The 26,961-nt window shown below is 34.7% G+C and overlaps 3 protein-coding genes across 4 annotated transcripts; all 3 read right to left on the bottom strand.

Moving 5' to 3' along the window:
- Positions 1-2,251: 2,251 nt before the first annotated feature.
- On the bottom strand, positions 2,252-9,550 carry LOC112009376 (uncharacterized). 2 transcript variants are annotated; one of them, XM_024041712.2, is made up of 7 exons: positions 9,324-9,550; positions 9,037-9,170; positions 8,615-8,878; positions 4,855-8,501; positions 4,599-4,734; positions 3,328-3,408; positions 2,252-2,642 (listed from the first exon to the last, which is right to left on the bottom strand). In XM_024041712.2, exons 3-7 carry the CDS (start codon positions 8,684-8,686, stop codon positions 2,562-2,564), a joined length of 4,017 nt encoding a protein of 1,338 aa, XP_023897480.2. In that variant the 5' UTR covers positions 8,687-8,878; positions 9,037-9,170; positions 9,324-9,550; the 3' UTR covers positions 2,252-2,561. The 2 variants fall into 2 exon arrangements, with proteins under 2 accessions (XP_023897480.2, XP_023897481.2); XM_024041713.2 differs by having other exon boundaries at positions 4,599-4,722; positions 9,324-9,549.
- A 4,655-nt stretch (positions 9,551-14,205) lies between these two features.
- Positions 14,206-17,730, bottom strand: LOC112009377 (protein ALTERED SEED GERMINATION 2). The gene is made up of 6 exons (XM_024041714.2): positions 17,494-17,730; positions 16,473-16,724; positions 15,879-16,022; positions 15,102-15,791; positions 14,705-14,959; positions 14,206-14,480 (listed from the first exon to the last, which is right to left on the bottom strand). The coding sequence occupies exons 1-5, from the start codon at positions 17,599-17,601 to the stop codon at positions 14,723-14,725; spliced, it is 1,431 nt and encodes a 476-aa protein (XP_023897482.1). The 5' UTR covers positions 17,602-17,730; the 3' UTR covers positions 14,206-14,480; positions 14,705-14,722.
- A 2,540-nt stretch (positions 17,731-20,270) lies between these two features.
- LOC112009370 (uncharacterized) lies at positions 20,271-20,982 on the bottom strand. The gene is made up of 2 exons (XM_024041707.2): positions 20,702-20,982; positions 20,271-20,604 (listed from the first exon to the last, which is right to left on the bottom strand). The coding sequence occupies exons 1-2, from the start codon at positions 20,980-20,982 to the stop codon at positions 20,271-20,273; spliced, it is 615 nt and encodes a 204-aa protein (XP_023897475.2).
- Positions 20,983-26,961: the final 5,979 nt, after the last annotated feature.

Below are 26,961 nucleotides of genomic sequence, written 5' to 3'. Positions count from 1 at the left end.
TGGTGGATTCCTTAGGTAGCAAGTTCTAATTATGTATCTCTTTGGGTAGTGTTTATATATTCCATAGAGTGGAATAAGAATTAGCCCCCCAAATATTTGAATTAGTTCAATAATGCTCTTTAGAAAAAAGTAATTGGTCTAATAGTTATAAAGATATAACTTTATTTTTTGCAGTTCTATTTTTTATTGTAAAATGTGCTCTTATATATGTTAAATATTTAATAAAGTTTGGTATCAAACATTTTTGAATCTATCTTTTTCAACTCGTTATATGGCGATTAACAAGTCATTGACTCATTAAAAAAAATTTGTCACTAAAACTATACATGAAATGTGTCTTTCATTGTCATATAATGTGTTAGAGTAAGTAGACATGGCAAAACGGGTCAGAATTTTCTGACCCGACCCGACCCGACCCGAAAAATACCCGACCCGAACCCGATTTTTTGACCCGAAGCAAAAACGGGTTGACTCGTGACCCGACCCGTGTTTTTTGTGGGTCAACCCGACCCGACCCGCGACCCGACCCGAACCCGAACCATTTTTTTAAAACATTTTTTTTTTGGGTAAAAAAATAGTAAAACTAAGAATATATTGGTTTAATTGTTTATTGTGAACTTTAAGGAAACAATTGATACATTTATATAACTATATGCAAATTAATTAAAAGATAAATTGTTGAACATTCTGTAATGAGTAAATATTTTTAGATATCAAATAGTAAAATACATGCCAAGATAATCTGGTTACAGTAGAGTTAAAAATATAGATTTAAAATTGTAGATATGTGAGAAATATTCACAAGTGTGAAAATAGTGAAGCTAAAGTATCAAATTAGCCTAAATTATGAATACTTAGACCTATTTTTTAATAATTTATGTCCAAAATAAACGGCTTTTCAAAATAAATTATGATATTTCCTAGAGTGTGTGTTGCTTAACAATAATATGATATTCATAAAAGAGACCATGTATAAATAAGTAAGCAATCAAATTTTAAAGTATATCTCAAATTGAAATAGAGTGTCAACCACAACTGATAATAGATTATAAAATTAATTTTCAAGATTGTAAATTTCTTATATATTTTTATTCTTTATCAAATGAGTTATCCAATAAGTCATTTGTAATTTTGTTTTATATTTGGAATGTTGATATTGTGTAGAAATAAAACTTGTGTATTTGTTTTACTTATCTTTGTATTATTTTGTTTTAGATAGTAATGTTAGGATTTGTATAATTTTAAAATTGTTGAATAAGCATTAATAAGTTTAACTGAGTTCATTCTTGATATAAGTGGTGAATTCAAAATAATGCATTTTACATCAAGTAATTTGTTGTATAACTTTCCAAATAACAGATACATGTTGTTTCTTTTAAAAAATAAAAATAAAAAAAATTCATGTGAAAAATACGGGTCAACCCGACCCGACCCGTAACCCGAACCCGATTTTGACCCGCTTAAAATGACCCTTTTTGACATGTGACCCGTTTGACCCGCAACCCGATTGACCCGACCCGAATCCGACCCAACCCGCCCGTTTTGCCATGTCTAAGAGTAAGGTAGTTTTAAATATGTTTGGAACCTAACTTATTCCTCAAGTTTTGGATCATTCATATTTTTGAAAATTTCATTAGTTCAATTGAAATATGTTTAACTTACTTTAGCATAAAAATTTGATAGTTTGTATTTAAAATGAAACTTTTTAAGAATACCATGAAAATTTAAAAAAAAATGAATTTTATTTTGTGAATAATCGCCATCAAAAATAATTTTGATTGAAAATACTAAGCTTTCTTTTTAGTTGGGCGTGTGTATATATATATAACTTGTCAAATAAAATAGCGTGTATATATAATAAAAAAGCACGCGTGTATGTGTGTGAGTGGAGATTTTCTTGATAAATATATTAGTGTCACAACTTGGCCTCCTCAAACAAAAATTTCTGGCTCCACCCCTAATTCTAGTCATCCTTCATCCCCTTATCAGATCAATTTGGTTCTTCCCTTACAAATCTAGTATCAGAAACAAAGGGTTTTTTTTTTTTTTTTTTTTGACTGTCATAAGATACTTAAGTCTAACCAAGTTACAAAGTTGACATAGTTGACTATGATTGTGAATCGAAACTGCACTAAAACCAAAGTCACCAATTCCCTCCCATTTTTCTTTAGATTTAAAACGTATGACATTTAAAAATCAAATAAATGTCATGTCTCATGCATCCGACTAAAAATGAGAGAATTGGAGACCCTTTTCCAGGAAAATTCCTTGTACCATTTATCCAAAGTCTAAATATAAATCGTGTACACTAATATCTCATCTATTGAATTCAATATATCAAATTTTCTAGATTAATACCATTGAATAATGAGCTACAGATAAAATCTTACTATATTACAGTTCATTGATTGTAGCAGAAAGATCAAAGAAAAAAAAATGAGGCATTTTTGCAGAGCAAGGGGTTAACTGGAGGCAATATTATTTGCACAAAATTATATGACGTGATTTTGAATCAATCAAGTTGTGTTAGTAAACCACCAACCACCAAACAACTCGTATGGTTATTGGGAACTAGAAGGTGGGATGTTGGTATATTTAGTACAGTCAAATGGTCCGATCTCTTGATTATTTTTTCTTCTCACCTGAAAACAGCCAACAAGTATACGTTAAACAAATAATTCCAATAGCAAATAGATTTCCTCTTCTTTGTAAATCAATACAAAAATGCAAGGTAAAATGCTTTCTTGACTTAATCAAAATATAAATAGGATCGTGGAATGCTTAATTGAGAAGCATACATCAGGTCAAAATTCTTATATAGTTAAACATCTTGCTATCTTTGTAATATGCTACAAAAATGTATGGAGTAAGGAAAAGTATTAAGAAAACATGCACTTCAGATAGTGCCGAGTCCAAAAGTAATTGTAGCTTTAATCACAACAGTAATATGGTATACCAGTGGTAACTGACTTTGTTCTGTGATTGTCAATCATTGGATACCATGCAAACATCAAAACATGAGTAATGTGGAGCTCATTGTTTTGCACTCCATGCAACATAGCATACAAGGTAATTCAGCCAGTTAAGCATGGTGACCACTGTATACAATCACGACATTTCTAATTCTCTTGTATCTAAAACTACTCCCATAATTTCCAACTCAAATCATGTCTATATTAATTTTTTCTTTTTGTATGATATTTGAAAGTAATCTGAGTCCGTTATCAAAAGATTTTCTATATTTTTCTAACTTAACAATATATTCACATGTTATGCATTGACTAAATCCATGTCAGAAAAACTAGTGTCAAGGAAATTGGGTCATACCGGGGACCAAGGACCAGGTTCAGGTTGAGATTTATCAGGAGGTGAATGTTGTACGGCTCCACTTTTCATGGTCAGAATTTCCTGCAGATAATTCTGTATGAGATGACCAAAGCAGAATTTAAACTGATAATAATGAGTCATGAATAAGATCAGAAGCAAGAAATTATATGATTATTAAAATTCTTCAACTATTTCCATGGTTAGAAGTTCTCTGCCGGAGATGACCAATGCTGAATTTAAGCAACCATCAATAATGAAATCATGGATAAAATCAAAAGCAGTGAATATTATGTAGGGAAAATTACAATTTACCCCATGAGGTTTGGTCCTATCACAATTTAGTCTACAAACTTTTAATTATTATAATTGGCCTCTTAAAGTTTGGATTTAAAATAAAATTGTTAAGGTTCCATCTGGATGAATAGATTTGCATTTTGTGGACAAACTTTCAATTTCAACTTACCTCCTTATGGCTTGGCTCTATCACGATATAGTCTCACAAAATTTTCAATTGCTACATTTTCAACCCCTGAAGTTTGGAATAAATAAAACCATCTAGGGGTCTTTGGATGGAACCCTAACGATTGCAATTAAGTGCAAACTCTAGGAGATACAGCATAGGAATTGAAAGTTTGTAAACTAAATAGTAATAGGGCCAAACCATAGGCTAAACTGTAATATCCCCTATTATAAATTTTCAGAGGATTGAAATTCTTCAACTACATCCATTGCTCAAGCATATAAGGTTTCAAAGGTTTTAAACAGGGTAGCTTGACTAATACTACTCCAAAGCATGAACCACTATTAGGAATGCACACAATGGATTTAAACCTATGACCTAAACCTCCACTCCTTTTCATGGAAGATGTTTGAGCTAGATTCTAGAACTCATTGGCACAATCTGGGGAGAACTCTTGAGTTTGCACATCAGCTGGATCAAATTATGAATCAACATGAAAAACAGTGGAAACAATCAAACTATGTAGGTCCAATTTTGATTGAGGGCTGTCCATTCATGGGGTTTAAGGATTAAGGATAATCTTTATGCCATCCCATTTAATAAAGGAATATCACTTTGATGCTAGTGCATTTCCCTATCATTACATCCAACTGATCCTCCAACTCTAGATATTCATCAGTTTCGAGATATGCACATAAGAGATTGCACCCATACAAGGATACAACTGCTAACAACATACTCAAAATAAAATAATCATGTCCCAACTAAACATGGTTTGTCTATACATGTATTTGGAAGAGAGCAAGTATACCTCCCCAGCAGATTCAAATGCAGCTAACCACTCATCAGAGAACGGAGCAGCATGAGGTGGAGGTTTTATTACAAGAGCATCTTGCTTCTTATCATTCTCAAGGTTATCATCCTCAGGGTTCCTCCTGCCATCAGAACTGTCAGATTAAACTGTTTAAGCTTCTCTCTGAGTTTCTGTGCAATCTAAAACTATTATATATGGAATGACGGAGTCAAAGGAAACAAGGAAAAGAGAAAACACAAGACAACAGACTTACAGCTGCATTGTAGTATCCTTATCATCTGTGGCATGCACAACCCCATCTGACTCTTGCTGCATTTCACAGATCTGAGAGATGTCAGTTTCAGCTTCCCCTGACAAACTTCCACTCTTCAACACATTGTGACTTTCTGATGACTGATCAGTTAAGATAGATAATCCTGATTCTTCACTCAAGGAACAAAAGCCCTTAGAATTATAAGTCCTCACTGCCCCTGAAATTTGATCTGTGCTCATTTTTGCAGAAGAATCAAATTTCAGAGATGCTTGATCACTGAGACCATTGTCATGCCTGAACTTTGAATCAGTACAATATTCAAGATTTTCAGCCAATGGCACAATGTTAACAGAACCCGTCACTGCGTCCTCCATGTGCAAGTGCTCAGCCTTTTGATCTGCATCAACACCATCCTCTTGCAAAGCAGGGGTTGCCTCAGAAAACAGCATGGAACTTTCTGATTTACTTCCATAAACATCATATCCTGCCATAGCACTTTCCTTCTTAAGTTCCTCGGAAGTGGTGTTTGCAAGCAAGAAGTCATCATTTAAACACAACCCATGGTTATTATCTAGCAAAACTTGCTCTACTATGAGGATAGAATTTTGAAGCTCACGATGTCCAGATTGGTCATTTACATCATCAACCACCATTAGATACTCATTACTTGCAGCCGAAATATTCACATTACTGTTGAAACTTCCAACTAATATTTTACCATTTGAGGATTGCACCAAATTTGATTCCTTATACATGTCATTAAATCCATCAACATCTTTACTTCGTTGATCAACATGAGGACTTTCCAATCCACTTCTACCAGAGCCTTTGGCTTCTGAACTATCAGCATCAGCCCTGCTATTGAATCTCATGGACCCTTCAGAAGACTGACTCTTTGCAAACAAAAGGTTATGATATGTTTCTGGACTCTGATTCTCCTCATAATCAGCTTCAACAGAGCAAGGCATACTCAGTTTTGTTTGTTCTAAAGAGTGTTCATTCACCACGTGTATATCTCTCAACAGATCAATGGGTACTATTGAAGTATCGCAATAGCAACCACCAATGTCATCACCAGGCTGTGACTCAGAGGTGGCACTGGGAATATTTATGAACAAATTGCATTTTTCCTCTTCCACATCTTCTTGCTGAGTCACATCATCTATCCTTAAACCACCATTAACTTGCACTGAAGGGCTTAGATGGCATGCTGGATGAGGGTTTTCCAATTCATTCCCACCAAAATTTCCACTTTTTGGACACCCAGTACCAGTCATATATCCACTTCCACCAGAACTTTTGACTTTTGAATTATTAGCAGTAGTCCTGCTATTGAATCTCATGGACCCTTCAGAAGACTGACTCTTTGCAGACAAAAGGCTTTGATATGCTTCCGGACTATGATTCTCCTCATAATCAGCTTCAACAGGGCAAAGCATACTCAGTTTTGTTTGTTCCACAGAGTGTTCATTGACAACGTGCATATCACTCAGCAGATCAATGGGCACTATTGAAATATCGCAATGGCTACCACCAATGTCATCGCCAGGTTGTGACTCAGAGGTGGCACTGGGAATTTTTATTAACAAATTGCCTTTTTTCTCTTCCACACCTTGCTGAATTGCATCGTCTATCCCAGAACCATCATTAACTTGAACTGTAGGGCTTAGACAGCATGCTGGATGAGGGTTTTCCAATTCATTCCCGCTAAAATCACCACTTTTTGGACAGCCAGTACCAGTCACATATCCACTTTCACCAGAGATTTTGACTTTCGAATTATCAGCAGCAGTCCTGATATTGAATCTCATAGACCCTTCAGAAGACTGACTATTTGCAGACAAAAGGCAAATTGTTTCCGGACTCTGATTCTCCTCATAATCAGCTTCAACAGGGCAAAGCATACTCAGTTTTTTTTGTTCCACAAAGTGTTCATTGACGACGTGCATATCACTCAGAAGATCAATGGGCACTATTGAAGTATCGCAATGGCTATCACCAATGTCATCGCCAGGCTTTGACTCAGAGGTAGCACTGGAAATTTTTGTTAACAAATTGCATTTTTTCTCTTCCACATCTTCTAGCTGAATCACATCATCTATCCCAGAACCACCATTAACTTGCACTGTAGGGCTTAGACGGCATGCTGGATGAGGGTTTTCCAATTCATTCCAACTAAAATCTCCACTTTCTGGACAACCAGTACCAGTCATATGATCTTCACCCCTCATTTCCATTTCCATTTCCAATGAGCTAAATTGACCATGGAGTTCCACATTATGTCTAAACTGTGTATCAATAGAAGAGTTGTAATTTTCAACCACTGGCTTGTTGTTTACAGAGCCTGATGGAGCACCTTCAACATGTTGGCACGCTATGGTCTTAGCCACTCCACAGCTACAGTCTTGCATTGAAGATGATACTAGAGAATGGGTATTTGAACTATTTGATTTACATTCACAAGCACCATTTGCTTCCAGTATAGCAGACTCAACAGTCTGACAGAGCTCCAGTTGTTCTCCAATTCTTTCATTTACATCATCAACGACCACGAAATATTGACTATCCACTGTTGAAGTGCTCGGGCTACTTTTTACTGTAGCATCTAACATATCACCCTCTAATGACTGTGCTTGCGCATCTCCCACAAGTGAATTACTACTCATTTTATCATGTTTACCCGCATCATCTTTTGCCTGCTCCATGTACACAAAGCAAGATTGGCCATGAGAGCTTCGCAATGCAATCTCACTACAACCTTGGATTTTTGGGCTGACATCTGCCAAACAATTGAATTTCAGAAGCTCTTTAGAAGCTCCATTATCCTTGAGGAAACTACCGTTTTTGGCCCATAGCCTCTGGCTCTCACTAGAAATTTTACCATCTTCACAGGTGTAAGGCTTCATCAGCTCAGATTGTTCCCTGACATCATGCACACTGCTTAACCAGTCATCATTTGCTTTTGAAATATTTGTTGTACTACTACCACTGACATTCTTAGTAGCGAAACTATATGGTTTGTCTTCTACACTTTGGTGATCAATCAAGTCCTTGGTCTCAGAAACACCATTATATTGCACCACACAACTAAGAGAAGAAATTGAAGGGGGATTTTCCAATTCAGTCCCACTCAAATCTCTATTTCTCAGGCAAACATCTGCGACCTTGTTGTTGTCATCAGACTTCTCCAACTGTCCACAGTATGCCCTCTGTAGTTCTGACTCCTCTCTATGAGCAATCACTTCAGTTTTTAATGGTTCTGCACTTTCCAGAACTTGTTGGTTAACATCATCAAGAATGCTATCAAGCTGATTCTGATTTTTTATTGCTTCATAGCACTTATTGTCATATGGCACCTTCACTTCCACCTGCCTATTATTCATCTGCAAGACAGATTTCATCTTTTCATCTTGCTTATTATGGGAAGCAGGGTTAACGGTAGATGGAACTGAGCATCCCAAACTCAAGTCTAAAACCTTCATATTTCCAATTGTTGTCACATTGGGAATTTTTCCCGGGTGAAGTGGGGGCCTCAGATCATGAATGTGGTTTGTGGCACCAGGTTTTCTCAAATTAGAAGTATTAGACACCGGTAGATTGTATGGTCTAGAAGTTCTTTGTAGTGGGCTATGCAAAGAAGCCTTTGGCTGCAAAGCAATCAAACAAATGACAGGATAATTTGAATGAAACACTCAAAGTCATTCCTTTATAGGCTTATACACATCTAATTAACCAATTATGGGAAATATATGTGGCATACCTGACCAAAAAATCCCAGCGACGGTGATGGCATCCGCAAACCTGATGGTTTTGCATTTTGGAGCTGTTGCATCTGTCCACCAGTTATACAAGCATTTTGAGGAAGAGTAACAGCATCTTTGTTGCCTCCGCCATCATGGCTGTCTGGAGTATGACTAGTAGAGGGAAGCAATGTATCTGGGATGATCTCTGAGCTGTTATTTGCCTCAGTAACAGGCAGATGCTGCAAATTGGCTGATGGATGTTTTTCTGATGCTGAAACGACCTGCACTTATTTAAATTAAATAAATCAATAAAAGGGACATATGCTTCCTAGTTAATAAGGAGATGCTGATGAAGTACAAGAAATTATAGCCTAGTCACACAAGTTTCTACAATGTTAAATAAAAAATCCTTCTGCTTTCAACAGCTTCAGGTTCTCACCACTTTTCGCCTAGCTCGTCTAACAGAGGTACCAGCTGTTAAAGATTTGGTAGCAGGACCAGATTTTGGATTATTTTGTACAATTTTGGTACTGTCTGATGAGGCCTTTGGTCCAGTCTTCCTCTGTACATTAACTGCAAGATTGGAGAAAGGAAAAACAAAATACAATCATTTAACATAACCGTTTTATTTAGTTCAATAAATACTTTGAACACAACAAATTTATCTGAAAAGCATGAGAAACTTAATCATACAATCATTATAAAAACACATATGTACAAAACTACCTGGTTGAGCAATCTGGTTGCGCCTTGAGTCATTTGTACCTGAGGTAGCACCCTTTGTGGTCCTAGAAAACACAGAGGAATCTAGCTTTGAAACAGGTATTTTAGAAACCTTTGATGCTTTAGTTTCAGCTTTAGTTGTGTGCACGTTTGCAGGCCTTTTCAGAGTTCAAATAAGTTAAGGGCAACTGTACTAAAAACGCAAATAGATATGCACATATATATTCAATTAAACCACTGAAAACCATCAAATCTTCTATTAGGCAAGGATATGAAGATGCAGCCACCGGTCGTGGGCATCCACCACGTTTAGACCCACTTCTATTTACATCGTTGGTTGCAAGAACCTTTCTCTTGGCCTGAGGATCACATATTTAACATAACTGCAGTAAGTCATATACCACCCAGGTTTCATCCAATAGAATATGTGAAATCACCAAAATTGGAAAGCTTACGCTATTAATCAAGACTTGCATAAAAAGTTAAAAACAATGCATATGTTCAAAATTGAGAAAAACTAACCGCAGAAGCTGGGGCCACATTATCTCTAGCTGGCGAACCATGCTTCAGCAACAAGCGAGAACCACTCTTTCCATCTTTCTTCACAGAAGTTGGCAATTCCTTGAATAAATCTACTTCCAGTGATTGCAAATCTGCTGCATTATGGGTGCCATCCGATGCACCAGACAACGATTCTCTCCCTTCTTCGGGGATAATTGGCAACATCTCCCCACCAACCTTACTAAAACTTCCACTAATCATAGATAGCTCTGACGGATTCAAAACACCTGGACATTGAGCAACGAATAAGTTCATCAACTAGAATCCTAGCTCCAATCTCCCGAAGAAAATAAGGTAAAAAAAAAAAAATTAAAATCAACATGTCTGAACAGAGAAATTAGGAAAACCTTCTTCAGTAAAAAAGGCCCGATCCCATGCTAAACTTTTCCGCAAATTGTATCCTCCACCCTTTTTCTTCCTCTTCATTTGCTGTGGCTCCATATTCAGTTTCGGCATTTCTACTTTGTTCGCGTTAATGTTCTCTTTGCTAATACCATCTGTTTGCAATGAAGGGCTTGGTTTTTCGGTATCCACATTGCCTACTTTACCCTTTGCTGTAAAACAAGCCGCCTATTACAAACTATACCATCAAATGAATCAGTAAAAAAAAAAAAAAAAAAAATTCTCAACCCAGCGATTACACCATTAAAGCCAGCAAATTTTCACAAATATGATGAATTAAGAGCACTATAAAAAAATAAAATAAAATAAAATAAAAAATTGCTAATTGCTAAGCAGATTTTGAAGTAAAAGGAAGAGATTAAAGTAAGTACGTTCTGAGTAAAATTACAATAAATCGACGAAGAAACAAAAGCTTTATCAATAGAGCAGAATGTGAGCGACATTATTAATAGAAACATCCAAATCGAACAGAAATAATACCCTAGAAAACGAAAATGCAAATGAAACTTAAAGAAAATTCAGAGCGACAAATTAAATGGTTGAAGCAAATTTGTAGAGAGAGTGAAAACCCTAACCAATTGCGGAGCGAAGAGGACGAGGAGGCTTAGATCCATGGATTTGGAGAGGCGAGCATAAGAAATAGTTGTTGCTGTTAAGCTTCGAAGCGTCGTCGTTTGGTAACTCTAGCAGTAGAGAATCGTCTTCGCCGGAGATCTCCAAGAGCGAGAGATCCGACTCCATCTCTCTCTCTCTCTCTCTGTGAGTTTGTGATCTAGAAGAATCGAAGAATGAAAAAGTATCAGTGAGAAAAGTGAGGGTTTAAGAAGGAAGTTTAAACGGTTGGTTTGAATCTACGTGTTTTGGTTTTTTTGTGCCAGTGTTGTGTGTGTGTGTGTAAATTTTTGAAAGGATTGGTAAGCGGGAATTGTTTAATTTTGTCAATGATGAATGAAAATGACCACGTGTTGAGTTAGTTACCAGAGTAGCCATGTCATAGTCTAATATTTACGAACTAGTCCTCTAGATCATAGTCAACGATACGATGCTTTTGAGTTTTCGGCTTTGACTTCATTGCTTTTGGTGTAGCATGGGCCAGGCTGAGAAAATGTAATCGAACACTACGGGCCCATCCCAGACTATACAAGGGGTTGTATATGTAAGCCATCTGGACCGTTGGTTCAAGAATTGCTATTACATGGCATGCATCCAAGGCCTGTTACTAGAAGATGGTAAAGATACTTAGATACATCCATTTCGGTCTATAAAATTATTGAAGAAAATTTTAGTGAAAACCCTTTAAATATTATTATTAGAATTAAACCAACATCTATATTAAACATGATAGGATTTTATTAAGGAGTAATCACACCGGACTACCAAGTAATAAAAGTTAATTAATAAATACACGTTTAACTTAAATATGCTCAATTTCTATAAAAAAGTTAGTCGATCACAATATAAAAAATGGAAAATGCTAAAGTTATTATAAGTTTTACTACATTAAAAATAAATAAATAAAACATACAAATTGATGTGACAATGTATATGATTAATATGCTTCAAATAAATGTGTTTTGATGATTTGTGGCACATCAATTTGTAAGCTTGATATAGTGTTGAGGACCAAAATTTCACAAGAAAGTCCATTCTATGAAAAGTAAGGAAAGACCATGGGCCTTAACAAAAGAATGCCTAATTCATGAAGTTAAGAAGAACCATGAAGACCCAATGTCCCAAAAAGAAGGAAAAAGAAAGGAATAATAATAATAATAAAGAAAAAAGAAAAGGATCTCGGTCAGGCCAGAGGAAGGATCTCAATCGGGCCAAAGGATATGCAACAAGAAGAAGGATCCCGGTTAGACCAAAGGATATGCAGAAAGAAGAAGGATCTCGGTCAGGCTAAAGGACATGCAACAAAAAGAATCAACATCAATGCCCTAGGACCTTAATGTGTCCTTTTGAAGCCTTGAGAAGAGGACCTTGGCTAACACATGGGAAAGCCAAGATGTATATTCATATTTCCAACAAAAGTTATTAAAAATCCAGCAAAACCAAGTATTATCTTTGTAACCCATGGTTCAAGCCCGTGGGATCCCGAGTGGATAGTAAGAGAGAAATGGTTTGATCGGTAAAGGAGTGATTTCTGGTGAAAGCAAGATCCCGAAGGTTTCCCTTGGTTCATATATTTGCTTGGAATGTATGAAGTAATGGAAAACTCAGTTCCCCCATATGCATGACACCTCCCTATAATTTCCTCTCAATTGTCATTTTCAACTAAAGCTGTCATCAAGTATATTGAGCAACCCACCCACTCATTTGACTTTCCAAGAAGGAATCTTTCATTTATAGCTAAAACTAAATGCCCCTTTTGAGTTATAATTGCCTAAATAAGCTAAATCTTTGCCCAATGCACATTTTCAGGTTACAGAGGATATGGTTTTACTCAGCAGACTAGGGACATCCTCACCCAGGGTATCAGACCATGTCTACTATAAAAGAAACACTAAAACATAGCAGAAAAAAAGGGGAGAAAAATGGGGATTCAGAGGGAGATTTCAAAGATTCAAAAGATATATTCTTAGAGCTTTAAAAGCCCAGCAAGGGAGAGAAGAGAGCTAAGGGGGAGGAATTTGTCTCATATCCTTGAGATCATTCAAAATGCCACTTAGACTCCAAAGAAACATATGCCAAAACATGCACATATCAGATATCACTCTCTCCCACAAAAATCAATCATCTAACTATCTTGAAAGGCAATGCCCAAGCAAAGCCACTTAAACTTGAGTTCCAAATCTCACAAGCCTTGTGCAAAGGCACTAAGTTTGTGAGAATTAGGGCTAGGATCCTTATGGCTGACTCATTCTCATGAAATTCATTTACATATATGTATATGCATTAAAATGTATATCTTAATCTAAGAAACTAACAATTATTTGAAGATATGTGTATTGTATAATGCGTTCTTATGCAAGACCTATAAAGGTAAAGAGAAATGACAAAACTCCATTGCATAATAAGCATGGAGAAAAATCGTATAGTTCAGATAATCAACATTCTGGGATTACAGGCCTAGTACATCCAGGGTACCACAACAGTACATTCGGGGTACCATGACATTACGTCTAAGGTACCAAGTGAAGGGACTCTTTTAAATGTTTATACAATAAAAGATAAGTCTTAAATATTCTATTTCAATCTTTTTCTCACTGTGAATATTAAGAATAATCATTTTACATATTTCATAAGAGTAAAAGGTCATTTTATGGCGCTAAAACACTTATAATGGTATTTTATTGCTTAGGAGGAATTGTATTTTTGCCTTGAAGAACTTTATGTGACTTGCACACAACTTGATTTGTAATCAATCCCATTTAGCTGCGGTGAACCAAGTCCAGTCCACCAAACAAGTAAAGGGCCCAGGATCCTTGTTTCTACTTGGGCCTAGGTACTTTAAAAAAAAAGGACACTCACATATAGTAATAGTTGTAAACTTGTAATATCCCTCACATTTCTCATAAAAAATAAAAAATAAAATTCAACCATAACTAATGCACATTTCGGCACTCTTAACCAACCCAACAAAATATAGATTAATCAAATTAAAGAACTTGGAAAAATAAATCCTCACTTTAGTCCCACTTTAATCAGTTTATGGTAAAAACTAAGAAACCATCATGAAGCCATGTTGGGCATCGCATCACAACAGTGCACAAATTAGAATGCAAAATGGCAATCTTTAATGAAAATGGAACACAAATTTTAGTTGAATAATGGAATAGTAGTCTTTCAAACCCAATTGAAGAAATTAGTGATATTTGCTTCCCGTCCAATTATTCAATAGAGATCTTTAGGCTGCCCCCCAAATTATTCAAAATTGTCTTTCCATTCACTCTTATATATAATCAAATAGACAACTACCATATTGGCAAACTTGCACTACATTGCACAAACACAGTGAAATATCGTGACCGAATGTTATTCTATCTAGAATACAATTAGCGTACATATTCAGGACATTTGGACCAAAAATTATATTACATCACACACTCCAGAAGGTCTGCTCTTGCTTTAAAAATAGGGCAATCTGAAAGTAGAAAACGATTGTTGGCATAAGAAATATGTACAACTTTAAGCTCATCCATTTAGCAAAATTTAGCTTCTGCGCTTCATGTACTTCTGACAACGCTACTACACTTCCTGTCATAAAACCAAAACACATAATGTCAGCACTAAGTTGGACATCAAGAATAGGAAGTAAGGGCGTTACCATTTGCCCTGAAGAATCCAAATCCTTATTTAACACCCCCACCAAATAAAGATAGGCATCCCATATCACAGATTATAAATGCTAGACGAATATCAAGCATATTAAAATTAACATATGGAAGGATAGGAGAAAAATAGAACCCAAATTGGCTTACTTTATAAGTTACAAACTTCTAGCTAATCTTGCACTCAGTGGAATTTCCTATTGAACCCTCTCCAGAAGATGTATCACCATCTGAGAATCCATATCCTTCATCTTCTTCATCACTCTCAATATCAGCTCTGCTGTACCTCCTTTCAGTGTATGCCATTGTCTGTCGTCTCTGCAGGCGCAAGACATGCATGATAACATCAGGGGTAAGAGTTACCCTTGCATGGTCTTCCCTGCCTTGTCTATTAGACTCCATAATCTATTCACAGATTAAGTATCAGAAAATTACATGCAATAAATAAGTCATATTTTCTCTCCAATTGCCTTATTTGAACCCCCTCCCCACCAAAACAAAAGAAGGAGAAGACCCAGGGGAGGGTAAAGGAGGCTAAAGATGGTACCTGTTCAGCATTGGCAGGCACTGGAGGAGCATCACTTGCCATAGGAGCCCAGAGCTTTACATTCTTTTCTATCCCACAAGTAGCAAGAATAGGAATATGGGGATGGGGCGCAAGATGATTTACAACATGGCGATCACCTACCATTAAACGCACTAATTTAGCTCCCTTCTTCTTCCAAATAAATATATGGCCAGAATCAGACCCACTCAAGACATATTCATCATTGGGGCCAAAAAAACTCACTCCTTTAACCGTATTCGAATTTCTATGGCCCAAGTAAACCTGTGGCTCTTCATTTTTCAATAGATCTTCAGTTGAGGCAGATGATGATGAGGGGCCCAACACCATGTACTTTTGAAATAGATAAATGAGTTCATCGTTGTACGAGACAAGAAGTTCACTTGTATTAGAGTAAGACAATCCTGTGATGTGAAAGTTGTTGGTCGAAATCAGGTGACGGGGGCAAAATGTGTTCACAGGTCTATCTAGATTACTTGATGCATTCAATTGGCATTTTCTCAAGTCATAAACACGTGCATATTCATCAGATCCTCCAACAGCAATGTAATTCGAATTTCTTGGGTCAATTACAATGGCATTCAACCTTATGTTCTTTGGAGGCCGCTTACTATTTTCTGTCAATGAGGAGCAACAGAAAAGTTTTGTAGCAGAACTACTTCGCAAATCAAACTGAAAGGGAAAAGGAAATAACTAAATCTCAAAATAGAAGGGAGAAATAAGAGCACCAATGACCAGCATATCATAAATTAAACCCACATGTTGAACAAAACTGTCTTCACCACAGCTATATAATATGTGTGGACTTCCTGGCTCCAGAGCAAGCTTGTGCACACGGCCTTGGTGCATGCCCAACATTTTTGTATCAACTTGGCCATCCTCCAAGACCTGGCCAAGCCTTACCTGCAAGGGGAAAAATACATTCAGAATGGTTAGAAAATAAGCCAAAATCTAAGCAAGTGGGTAAAGATAGAACAGTTTACCCAGACTGCTAGGATGGAAATTACTAAAATTTTTATAATTTTCAGGCAGCACAGTGGACAAAATGGACAGAATGAACAAAATCTTCTGCAGGCAAACAACTCCCGCATTTTATGGTTTAGTTTCTTCAAAATCCTTTTTTCCAAATAACAGCCTATAACATTTGAGGCTTCTCTGGACAAAGTGATTATAGCACATCAAAATACAAAACTGTAAAATAATGAAAAAGGTCAACAGTCAAATTGTTTTTCCAATGAAAAAGAAAATTCAATAAAGAGGCCAAAATGGATAATCAGTTCATTGCCAAGTGCATTTCACCAAAAACCAAAATGAATAAGAAAAGGGAAGAGAAGAATTTAGTTATAAATTCACCTGGCCATCAGAGGAAGAAGTCACTATTTTCCGATCATCAGTGAATGGTATAATTCTAGTCTGGAATATGTTGTCCAAGTGGCCAGAAGGATATGAGAACTGTTTAGTTTTAGTTTCCCAATTCCAAAATATAACTTGTTTGTCATCAGAACCTGATACAAGGAGATCACCAGTAGAGTTGAAATCCACGTCATTTACACAACCTTCATGACCACTTAACTTGCCGTAAAGATTTATTTGCTTTACAAGGACCTGCACTGATATGCAAAATCACATAATCAACCATTACAATGCTTCATAAGTTCATATTTGTTGGCTTCAAAACCTGAAGTGCCTTTCAAACCAGAGAACGTCAATCGGTGAAAGCCCCCCCTTTTTTTTTTAAATCAGTGCCAAAAGCATGCTTCTATTTGTTGGCTCAGTGACAAAACAGGTCATCAACAACAGACAGTCTTGCAAATTGTTCTACAGAGGGGATATGCTACATGTTTTTTATAGAAAAAAACAGCAGAGTTGAGAGATCATGTGTTTTTTACTGTTCTCAGTAAATGTCTCATTACAAGGCCAATTGAAGGCTGGAATGCTGAATTGTGTAGTTATTAGCTTGAAAGGCAAAACAATGAAACCTATGATTCGTAAAGTAGCTTGGGCAGCTCCATTATATGTTTGATAGGAGTTGGTAGATTATGATTGAGTGATTTGTACACAACCATGCTACTATCATTTGGATTGAATATAATTTTGATTCATCAAAAAAAAAAAAAGATCATATTCGCTATGGAACCACATTTAAAACAAAACAATAAAGGTAATATATATAAAACAAAACAATTTGGATTTGTACTCTTTTTCTCGTATGTCTCAGTAATTAATCTAACTACAAATAAATCAGGTTGGGCATGGAGTTGTCAAGTAGACTAATTGGGTTTCATCAATATATAAAAATCAGTAAATGTAAGGCATTCGATAAGAAACGTGGTAAATCATGAAGAAAAGGAGAAGAAGAGCAAGAATTGGATACCTCAGAAGCAGAGAATCTGCGAGCGAAACATCTGGGCTTAGTGAAGCCCATCTCTCTCCTGCAAATCTGTGCAAACCCACCTTGAATTCCACCATAACGAATTTCCATTTTCGCACTGCGTTCTGATCTTTATTTTTTTTGCTATCAGCAGAGAGAGAGAGAGTAAAGACACGACAGAGTACACAACTTTTTTCTATCACTGTACAATTTTTCTCTCCCTCACTTTTAAATTTTTATTGTTCCAATTTATTTCCTTTGACACAATTATGTCTTTTAAGAATATGTGTGTGTGTTTTTTTTTTCCTTATGGGAAGAAAGTGTGTTATTTGAAGTATAATTTGATCCTCTCATCTTTAAAAAGTTAGCATGACTTACCAAGATACAATAATGTATTTTGTTCAAATCAATGCACCAGCATTCTGAAAAAATTTTCTAAGCCAACGATTTATCCTGTTATGGACTCATCCATCAATAACAACAATTAGTCTCTAATTGAAAATTTTGAAGAAACACTTTGGGAAACCAAAAAAAAAAAAAAAAGTATTTTGCCTAAAATAAATAACAATAAAATTTGCAAGTTTAGTTAGCCATTTGGGATTTGTGAAATGCATTTTTATTGAGATTGCATTTCTCTCTCTCTCTCTCTCTCTCTCTCTCTCTCTCTCTCTCTCTCTTTTTCTTTTTTTGAAATAAAAAATTGAAATCCAACTATGATGATTCTCATTTTTCATTTTATTTCTCATTTCTATTAAAGTAGTTACAATATGTAACACATTTTGATTTTAAATTTTTAATGCATATTGTTTCTAATGGGGATTTGCTTCCAATCCACTAACCCAACAAAACCAACTCCATCCAACTTAACATCTTGAGTTGATTTTTTTTGGGTTGATGGGTTGGATTGAGTAGAACTTTGATTTTGAGTCTTGGGTTGAGTCAAGTTCACATTGATAGTTTTTCAATTCATCTTACCCAATTTAACATATCATAACTATTAGTTTATTTTACTAGCCTTATTTTAAATTTTTGGTTAAAATGCAAAACTCATTCTTTAAATTTCACCATAATAAATAAGAACCCTTAAAAAAAAATTAATTGAATTTAAACTTCAAATATGTGAAGTTCTTCTTACCATTCGGTATATATCACCAATGTAACTCCAGGTCCACTGTTGTCGACGTGGGGTTATAAGCTCATGATCTCTTTCTTAAAGCATTGGATTCCGAAGTCCAAACTAGTTCACTACACGGAACAAAGCTTGAAGCCCATAGCCTTTTTAATTAAGGCCCGAGACCCGTTATTTATACAAAGTGGGCAACGGTAACAAAAACTCCAGCCGAAAAGCCATAAAAGAATTCATTGGATTACAGGGCCCACACTCTAGTGACAACCCAAAGAAAAACCAAGGCAATCCAACCCACCACCAATTAAAGAAGAAAGAAAAACAAAAAGGAAGAAGGACGAAGTAACTAACTGTTAGACTCGATTCTTGCTAACTAGAAAAGCCAGCTAATAGTTGGAACAATTACATTGCAAGAGTAGTAGTATTTATGGACCAATTATTATAAATAAATAAATATTATATGTAAAGTTTTTATTATGTACAACTAATAGTCCATAACTATAAGTTTATTTTACTAGCCTTATTTTAATTTTTTGGCTAAAATGTAAAACTCACTCTCTAAATTTCACCACAATAAATAAGAACTCTTAAAAATAAAAATAACATTTTAATTGAATTAAAAATTCAAATATGTGAAGTTCTTCCTTCCATTCAATATATATCACCAAATTAACTCCTGATCCACTGTTGTCAACAAGGGTATAATCCAAGTGCTATTGGTTAGTGCTTTTCCATGAGATGAAATTTTGGTTCAATAATCATTGAAAAACGAGTGGTACTTATTTGTTTTGAGAGAATAGAATACATTACTATTGCCTTGATTCTCTAGAACATTTGGCAAGTAAATCTTGTTATCTGTTCCTTTCACTACAATTGATTCTGAGAACGAACCCCTGAGACTAGTATAGAGTATTTTATTTCCCAAATTACTTACTTTATGCCATATAATCGGTGTTCTCCTTGTGAAGAAGTTCAATGAGAAAACGTAAACACATTGCTGACAATCATGGAGCTCAAAAACTGCTAAAAGCTTTCATTTCCTTTCATCAAGTAACTTCGTTCATGTGAATAACGTAAATGCTCTAGAAGGCCAGTAGAATAACACTTGCATATCTCCTGACCTAAACAAACAATAACACTTCCCTTTGTATAATACAGGATTACATCCAGATAGCATAGAACCCCCTTTAACTCTTCTAATAGTCCAATCCACTTCACCACGCCTAATCAAGGCAACTTCTATAGCTACAAATGTGAATCCAATAACAAAACAATTTGTAGAAGTTGGTGGCGATGAAAAACACATTGTTTCAAATGGACGACAACTAGGAAGTTCAATCTTAATCTTATTAAAAGGATGAAAGAAAAAGGCGCTACAATCATCTCGAGATAAGAGCAGCCAACCATCCTCTATATAGTGGATGGTTGCATTCAACAATTCTGGAATGTCCATATGCCAGATTATAAGCCTGTGCAAATAACCAAATAAACAAACAAAACATGTTTGTTCAGTAAACGAAGTAAACCATTCAAGTATAACTGAACAAAACTTGCATAGCTTTCACCTATTAGAAATGAAGACCAACTGAAGCTCCTCTGGCCACCCTATATCATTAGCAAAAATTTCCTAAAGTCATATCCAAGACTCCTTGTTTTATTGTTCCACAACAGCCATGGCTACTGGAAAAATGTTGTCATTTGCATCCTTGGCAGTGGCAAATAAGATTTGCCCTCCAAATTTATGCTTTATGTGACAACCATCTAAACCTATAAATGGCTTGCATCCACCTAAAAATCCTACCTTCTGAACATTGAACCTAACATACATCCTCTTAAATTTTGGCAGGGAAGTCTCATCAACCATTTTTGTTTGTAGTATAACTCTACTCCCCTTGTCTACAATGTTTATCATTTGTGCATAATCCCTAAAGACACCATATTGCAGTTGCTCATCTCCATTGATCAAATCCTTTGCCTTTCTCTTTGACCTATACACTTGGTTTACACTTAGGTCAACAGATAAATTTTGCATCACATGGTTGTGTACACCATTCACCTCCAAATTTGCTAAAATCCTCAATGAACCTCTTAGCAACATAAGCTGATGTTGCTTGGCTATTTTTAAAAGACTTGGGGCAAGTACAGTCATCAGTCAAGGTCTTAATCTGAAATGTTAGCTCTCCACTTATTTGAGATGCATAACATCTCCTCCCACACTCATTCTTACAGTGAACTAATATCTTGGTCCTCTTATTAAGCTTGAATTTGATGTCAATAGGTTTTTTAATTGCATACTCCCTTAAAGCAGCTCTAAACACCATTGCATTAGGAAACTTCATCTCTTTCTTAAGTACAACATTTCTCATGTCGCACTTAGTAATAAACTCTGGCTGCTCAAGTACCTACTCATCATTAGACCTATCCATGCTTATCAGGTTATCCTCAAGAGTTGGCTCAGCCCACTCAGGGTCTACATGGGGTGCATTGCTTGATTCTGGGGCTACATGGAGTGCATTGCTTGATTTTGGGGTTGTATTGGGAGCATCACTTGATTTTGGAATAGAACCTTGTCGAGCTGAGTTTGGAGCAACAAATATGTCATCACCAAAGTCATCCCCCTTTAGGCCTTCATATAGCCAATCATCATCATCATATCCTTCAACATTCTGTTCTTTAACCCTTGCACCAACATCAGCATCTTGTTCTTCAAATCTATCACCAACCTTAACATCCTCAACATTCTCATCATCTTCTTCTTCCTTCAATACAACTTCATCATAATCACTTTCCACATCTATTTCATCCACCCTTCCATTACCACCTACACCACCTACATCATCATCTACACCATCATTTGCCACTCCCCTTCCATCAGGATGCTCAACTGCCAGTGGCTCCACATCTATGTCGGTATAGATTATGATTTTGTTAGCTGACTATGCCTTATGAAGGGAAGTCATATTCACCACATTTGCATTTGTTTCTATGTCCCTTAAATCATCATTTACATTACCTTTAGGAAGTAAATACCTATATCTACTGTGTTCTTTAGGAGCACCAACTAGATGGCATAAATCTCAAATTTCAAAGAAACTCAACTTATCAGGGTCAATCTCTGTCAATGTATGTACAGACCCACCTACATATTCAAGGGTTGGGTCCTCCACAAAACATCCTCCAACATGAATTTCAATGTCAAATGTGAAGTCAACCATCTGCAATTAAAATATGTAATTTGTTTAAAATAAGTAGTTTGTTTAAATTCAGTAGTCTGTTTGAAATAAGTAGTTTGTTTACATACTGACATGCTGAAAATGACAAGAAGCCAAAAGAGACAACAAGCCAAATAAGTAGTTCGTTTTCATATAAAATTTGTTTTGTTGTTGAGAGAAAACACACGGCCAAAGGACCACATATACCACATGCAAAACTAGATTCCCAGCAAATTCATAAGGACCATACTACCCACTGTTTATTGACTTATTGACAGTGCATTAGAAAAGATAAAAGAAAATCAAATAGAAATGCAAATTCATTCAAGAAAGATGACACTATCAAATTGAAAGAATGGAAAATGCATTTGATTGAAAGCTAATAGAATTAAAAAAAAAAAAAAAAAAAAAAAAGGGAAAAAAAAGCCAACTAGGCTAAAAACCTGAAAGGGCGGTCTAAGATAAAATTATGGCCAACAAAAAAAAAAAAATGATGAGAGTGAGTGATCTAACCATAAGATGTGATTGCAAGAAGACTAGAAAGAAAAATCCGTCAATATAAAAAATCAAAATCAAATAAAAGGAGCCGATGAAGACCAATAAGAAGATGATAAACATGACAATGATTTTAGCATAAGAGTCAATGATGGAAGATGTAGAAAAACACTTCCAATTCTTGAATTTAAAGTATTGCATACTTAGGGAAATATCATAAGGGTTTTGAACCTTTTATATCTATCATTTCAATAACCTGAACCTGGCCTACATTACAACCTTCGAATAAAAACCTCCTTGAAGTCCTGCTGATTGAAGACACACCTTTAGCTATGATAATATTTTCTTTTAGATTAAGAAGGAAAACTGCCCAAGATTATCAAGCCCCACTGGCTGATATCTTTAAAAGACAAAATTTCTCAAATTCTCAAGTGACTTAGAAAAAACTTTCTCCAAGCTTGGAATACTCACCCTTGTTTGCTTCCAACAAAGAATGACTATCAAAGAACAAAATTTCAAATTTCTCAAAAAAGTTTCAAATCTTTAAACTTGGGATTTTCCCCTTTCTTGCTTGTTCCCAACATATGTGATTCCGAAGCATTTTGTTTCTTTGATTGTCTTTGAAAACTTAATCTAAAAATGTTCAAAATGAAGAAGCAAATTTGATTACATGTTTTTAATGATTTCAAATCTTTCCTAGCCAATGAGATCGAGTTAACTATTAAGCATTATGATTGGTCAAAGAGGTTGTTCAAAGGATCACATTATCTTCATTAGGTGAATGCCTCTTTTTCTCCTCAAGTTGTCAGAATTATTCGTAATAAGATATTGGCTACAATTGAGAAGGTAATAAAATTTCAAAAAATCTCTTTATACACTAATTATTATTATTTTTTTAAAAGAGACTCATTTAAAAAAAAAAAAAAAATCATTTTTCAAAACTTTCTTCAAACTACGTTTGGACCTGATCCTTAATAAGAGAGGTACGTAGGAAGCCTTTTTAAATGCCCAGTCCTAATTACCCAAAAAAAAATATATGCATTTTAAAATTTAAAAAAAAAAATCATTTTTCAAAAAACTTTCTTCGAACTACGTGTGGATCTGATCTTCTATCAAAGAGATACGTAGGCAGCCTTGCTAAAGGCCCAGTTACAATTATTCAAAAAACATTTTTACAAATACTCAAAATCAAGACATTTGTTTGGGTGAATTTTAGGCTAAAAGTATTTGTTTGGCATACATGTCATAAATTATTTTGTACAAGCATATCAGCAATTTTTTGTGCAAGCGTGTCTAAACTAGGGGCATTAGCGCAAAACATTTTTATAATAATTGATTACTAACAAGCTCATGGAAATAATCTTTTGCAGGAGCTGAACATGGATATTTCATCTACTCAACTTTCACCATCAATCTTCAGTTTAGATGCTACCATATATCCTAGAAAAAAGACTGAAAACCTAACAACTGGACAAGGCTCAAGATGTGCCATGGCACTTCAAGAGTGCCAATCTGCATTTATAGAGCGCCGATTGACACTACAACAATGCCGACTGACACATCATTTCAGCAGTCCTTATTTTGCCCAGTTTTGTTATTTTGATCTTGTTTTACTCAAATTTTTCTTTATTGAAGGTCCCTACACAATAAGAATTTTAAAAATTCACATCGATTGTTGAAATAGGTGCATTTGGCTATGCCTCATCCTTTTTTTTTTTTTTAATCACAATTTCTAAAAAATATCAAGGTTTTCAAAAGTCATGCATCATTTTGCAAACTATGGGCATTTGGACATGCCTAATTCATTTTCTAAAAAAGATCATCATCATCATAATCTTTTCAAAAGAAAAATCAAGATTTCCAAAAACCATGCATCCATTTCCAAACTAGGGGCATTCAGCTATGCCTCATCCATTTAAAAAAAAAAAACAAATCAGTCATCTTTTGCTAAAGAAGACTTTTCCTCAAGATTTTCAAAAATTATACATGAATTTCCAAACTAGGGACATTCAGCTATGCCTCATTCAGGTAAGATTATCCATGTCAACACTTGTCAGGTAAATTCAAACCTTTGCACCACAAAACTTTATCAGGTAAACTCTAAACTTTTTTGAATCAAGCTATTACAAGAATAAGTTCATACGTATCAAAGTCATCAAATGCAAAGATCAAAGAATGGTTGCTAAAATTAGAGGAAAAATCAAATTGTTCAATTTCAAAGGAACAATTTGTTCTTTTCACAGGAAATTAAAAGAGGAAAAATCTCCTGAAGTTCAATTTCAAAGAACAAATCTCCTAACAAAATTTCAAAAGGATAAATCTCCTAAAATATTTTTCAAAAAGCAAAAAAAAATCTCCTAAAATAAAATTTTCGAAGGACAAATCTCCTACAAACTTTTCAAAGGATAAATCCCCTAAAAGAATTTTCAAAATGACAAATCTCAAAAACACTTTTCAAATGATGAATCTCCTAAATTTTTAAAAGGATAAATCTCTAAAACAAAATGATAAATGATAAATCTCCTAAAACATTTTTCAAAAAGAAAAAATCTCCTAAAATAAAATCTTCAAAAGTACAAATCTCTTAACAAATTTTCAAAGGATAAATCTCCAAAACAAAATTTCAAAAGGATAAATCTCCTAAAACATTTTTCAAAAAAGAAAAATTTCCTAAAATAAAATTTTAAAAGGAAAAATCTCCTAACAAATTTTCAAAAAATAAATCTCCTAAATTTTTAAAAGGATAAATCTCCTAAAATCAAATTTTCAAAAGGACAAATCTTTTAACAAATTTTCAATGGACAAACTCCATGAACAAATCTTCAAAAGGGATGAATCTCCTACACTTTAATCTTCAATGGATAAATCTCTATGAACACATCTTGAAATGAAAAAAATCTCCTAAACAAATCTTCAAAAGACAAATTTCCATGAACAAATCTTCAAAAATGGATAAATCTCTTACACCTCAATCTGCAATGGATAAATTCCCCTAAACACATCTTCAAAAAAGAAAAATTTCCTGAACAAATCTTCATGAACAAATTTTCCAAAAAAAAAGATAAATCTTTTGAACACAAATTTGCAAAAATAGATAAATCTCTTAAATAAATCTGGTTCTCAATTATTAAAATCTAATATGAATTTTTGTCTATTGCAAAGAAATTCCAAACTTCAAAGATTAAGCGAATACAGTTCTCAGTCGCCTTCTAGATTCCAGATTGAGCGAATATAGTTCTCATCGCCTTTAGATTCCAGATTAAGCGAATACAATTCTTAGTCGCCTCATTCTAGATTGAGTAAATACAGTTCTCAGTCGTCCCAGATTCCAAATTGAGCAAATACAATTCTCTGTCACCCTATTCCATATTGAGCAAATACAGTTCTTAGTCGCCCCAAAGTCCAAATTGAGTAAATACAGTTTTCAGTCGACTTCCAAATTCCAGATTGAGCGAACATAGTTCTCAATTGTGCTAGATTTCAAATTTTGCAAATATAGTTCTCTGTCATTGGCATTCTTTCTCTTCACAGGTTCATCAATCATTAAGCAAACTAGATGTCAACATTTCTCATTTTTTTGTTAGAAAATAAAGCGCTAATACTGTGTCCCAAGGTCCTAGGTTTTAGGGCTAGGAAATCGTTGAAAAAACCAACCTTGATTAAATCGTGGTTGCTAAAATTAGTGTCTTTTTTTTAAAACATTTACATTCACTTTTCAAGCTCTGTTAATGAGGGGCATTCTGTAGACACTCAATTTTGCATCCATAATTTAACTTTGGAAGATGAGCAAAATAATCATTCTAAGTACCCAAAAATCTTAATTGCATTTCATGCATTAAATCATTCATCACATAACATAAAGATGATTTCGAGATTCTAATGATTGCGACAATATGCCTGGTTCCCAAATTGGACCGTCGGAGTGAAAGGTCAAGTTTTCATGGTTTGCGTTCATTCATTTGGGTAGAACTGACCACATGTGATTAATTGAAATTAATTTTGATTGGTTAATGATTAAAATTAATTAAATGAATTTTTGTGATTGGTTAATTATTTTTCATAAAGTGGGATTTGTTGCATGGGATTAAAAAAATTAAGTTGATAATATTTAAAGACCGTAGAATCTAATTTAAAACTTAATTGGATTTTCTCTCAATTTTGCCTATTAATATAAATATATATATATATATATTATATTCAAAATTATTATTTAAAAATCCTTATTATCACTTTGGGATGAAGTTTATCGTGAAAATAACTTTAAAATTTGTCCAAATACAGTTTTAGAGTTGAAAAACACTTCAAAAACATGCTAATTAAGTAATAGATTTCTGATTCACATTCTAGGGCATTGTTGACATAGTAAAACTCGAAATTCAGACTAGACTATTTTTGACAAAGTTTTAGAAATTGAATTTCCCTACGACTTCCAAAAGTTCAGCTTAATCTGAATTTTGAGTAAAAAGATATGATTAAAATACTAAAACTTGTTCTAATCTAAAAAATCAGCTTACTGTTATCCAAATCTCATTTTTTAAATATTTTCTCCATACTTTTTTGTTTATTTTTTAAGCTGATTGGACTTAATTTTTAAGCAAACTTAGCTTATTTTCTAAGCAACTAACACCTCTACAAATA

Source organism: Quercus suber, unplaced genomic scaffold (genome assembly GCF_002906115.3).
Source record: "Quercus suber isolate HL8 unplaced genomic scaffold, Cork oak 2.0 scaffold_280, whole genome shotgun sequence".
Lineage (NCBI taxonomy): Eukaryota > Viridiplantae > Streptophyta > Magnoliopsida > Fagales > Fagaceae > Quercus > Quercus suber.
This window is presented reverse-complemented; position numbering and strand designations above follow the sequence as displayed.

Coding starts and splice junctions, on each gene's coding strand:
- LOC112009376 (XM_024041712.2), bottom strand. CDS start 8,686: ATGCAACAGCTCCAAAATGCAAAACCATCAGGTTTGCGGATGCCATCA. Junction 4,735..4,854: donor AAGGATACTACAATGCAGCT/GTAAGTCTGTTG, acceptor TTAATCTGACAG/TTCTGATGGCAGGAGGAACC. Junction 2,643..3,327: donor AACCTGGTCCTTGGTCCCCG/GTATGACCCAAT, acceptor GGCTGTTTTCAG/GTGAGAAGAAAAAATAATCA.
- LOC112009377 (XM_024041714.2), bottom strand. CDS start 17,601: ATGGAAATTCGTTATGGTGGAATTCAAGGTGGGTTTGCACAGATTTGC. Junction 16,023..16,472: donor CTTCTTCCTCTGATGGCCAG/GTGAATTTATAA, acceptor TTCCCCTTGCAG/GTAAGGCTTGGCCAGGTCTT. Junction 14,960..15,101: donor TGCCTGCCAATGCTGAACAG/GTACCATCTTTA, acceptor ATCTGTGAATAG/ATTATGGAGTCTAATAGACA.
- LOC112009370 (XM_024041707.2), bottom strand. CDS start 20,982: ATGAGAAATGTTGTACTTAAGAAAGAGATGAAGTTTCCTAATGCAATG. Junction 20,605..20,701: donor TCAGCTTATGTTGCTAAGAG/GTTCATTGAGGA, acceptor CCAAGTGTATAG/GTCAAAGAGAAAGGCAAAGG.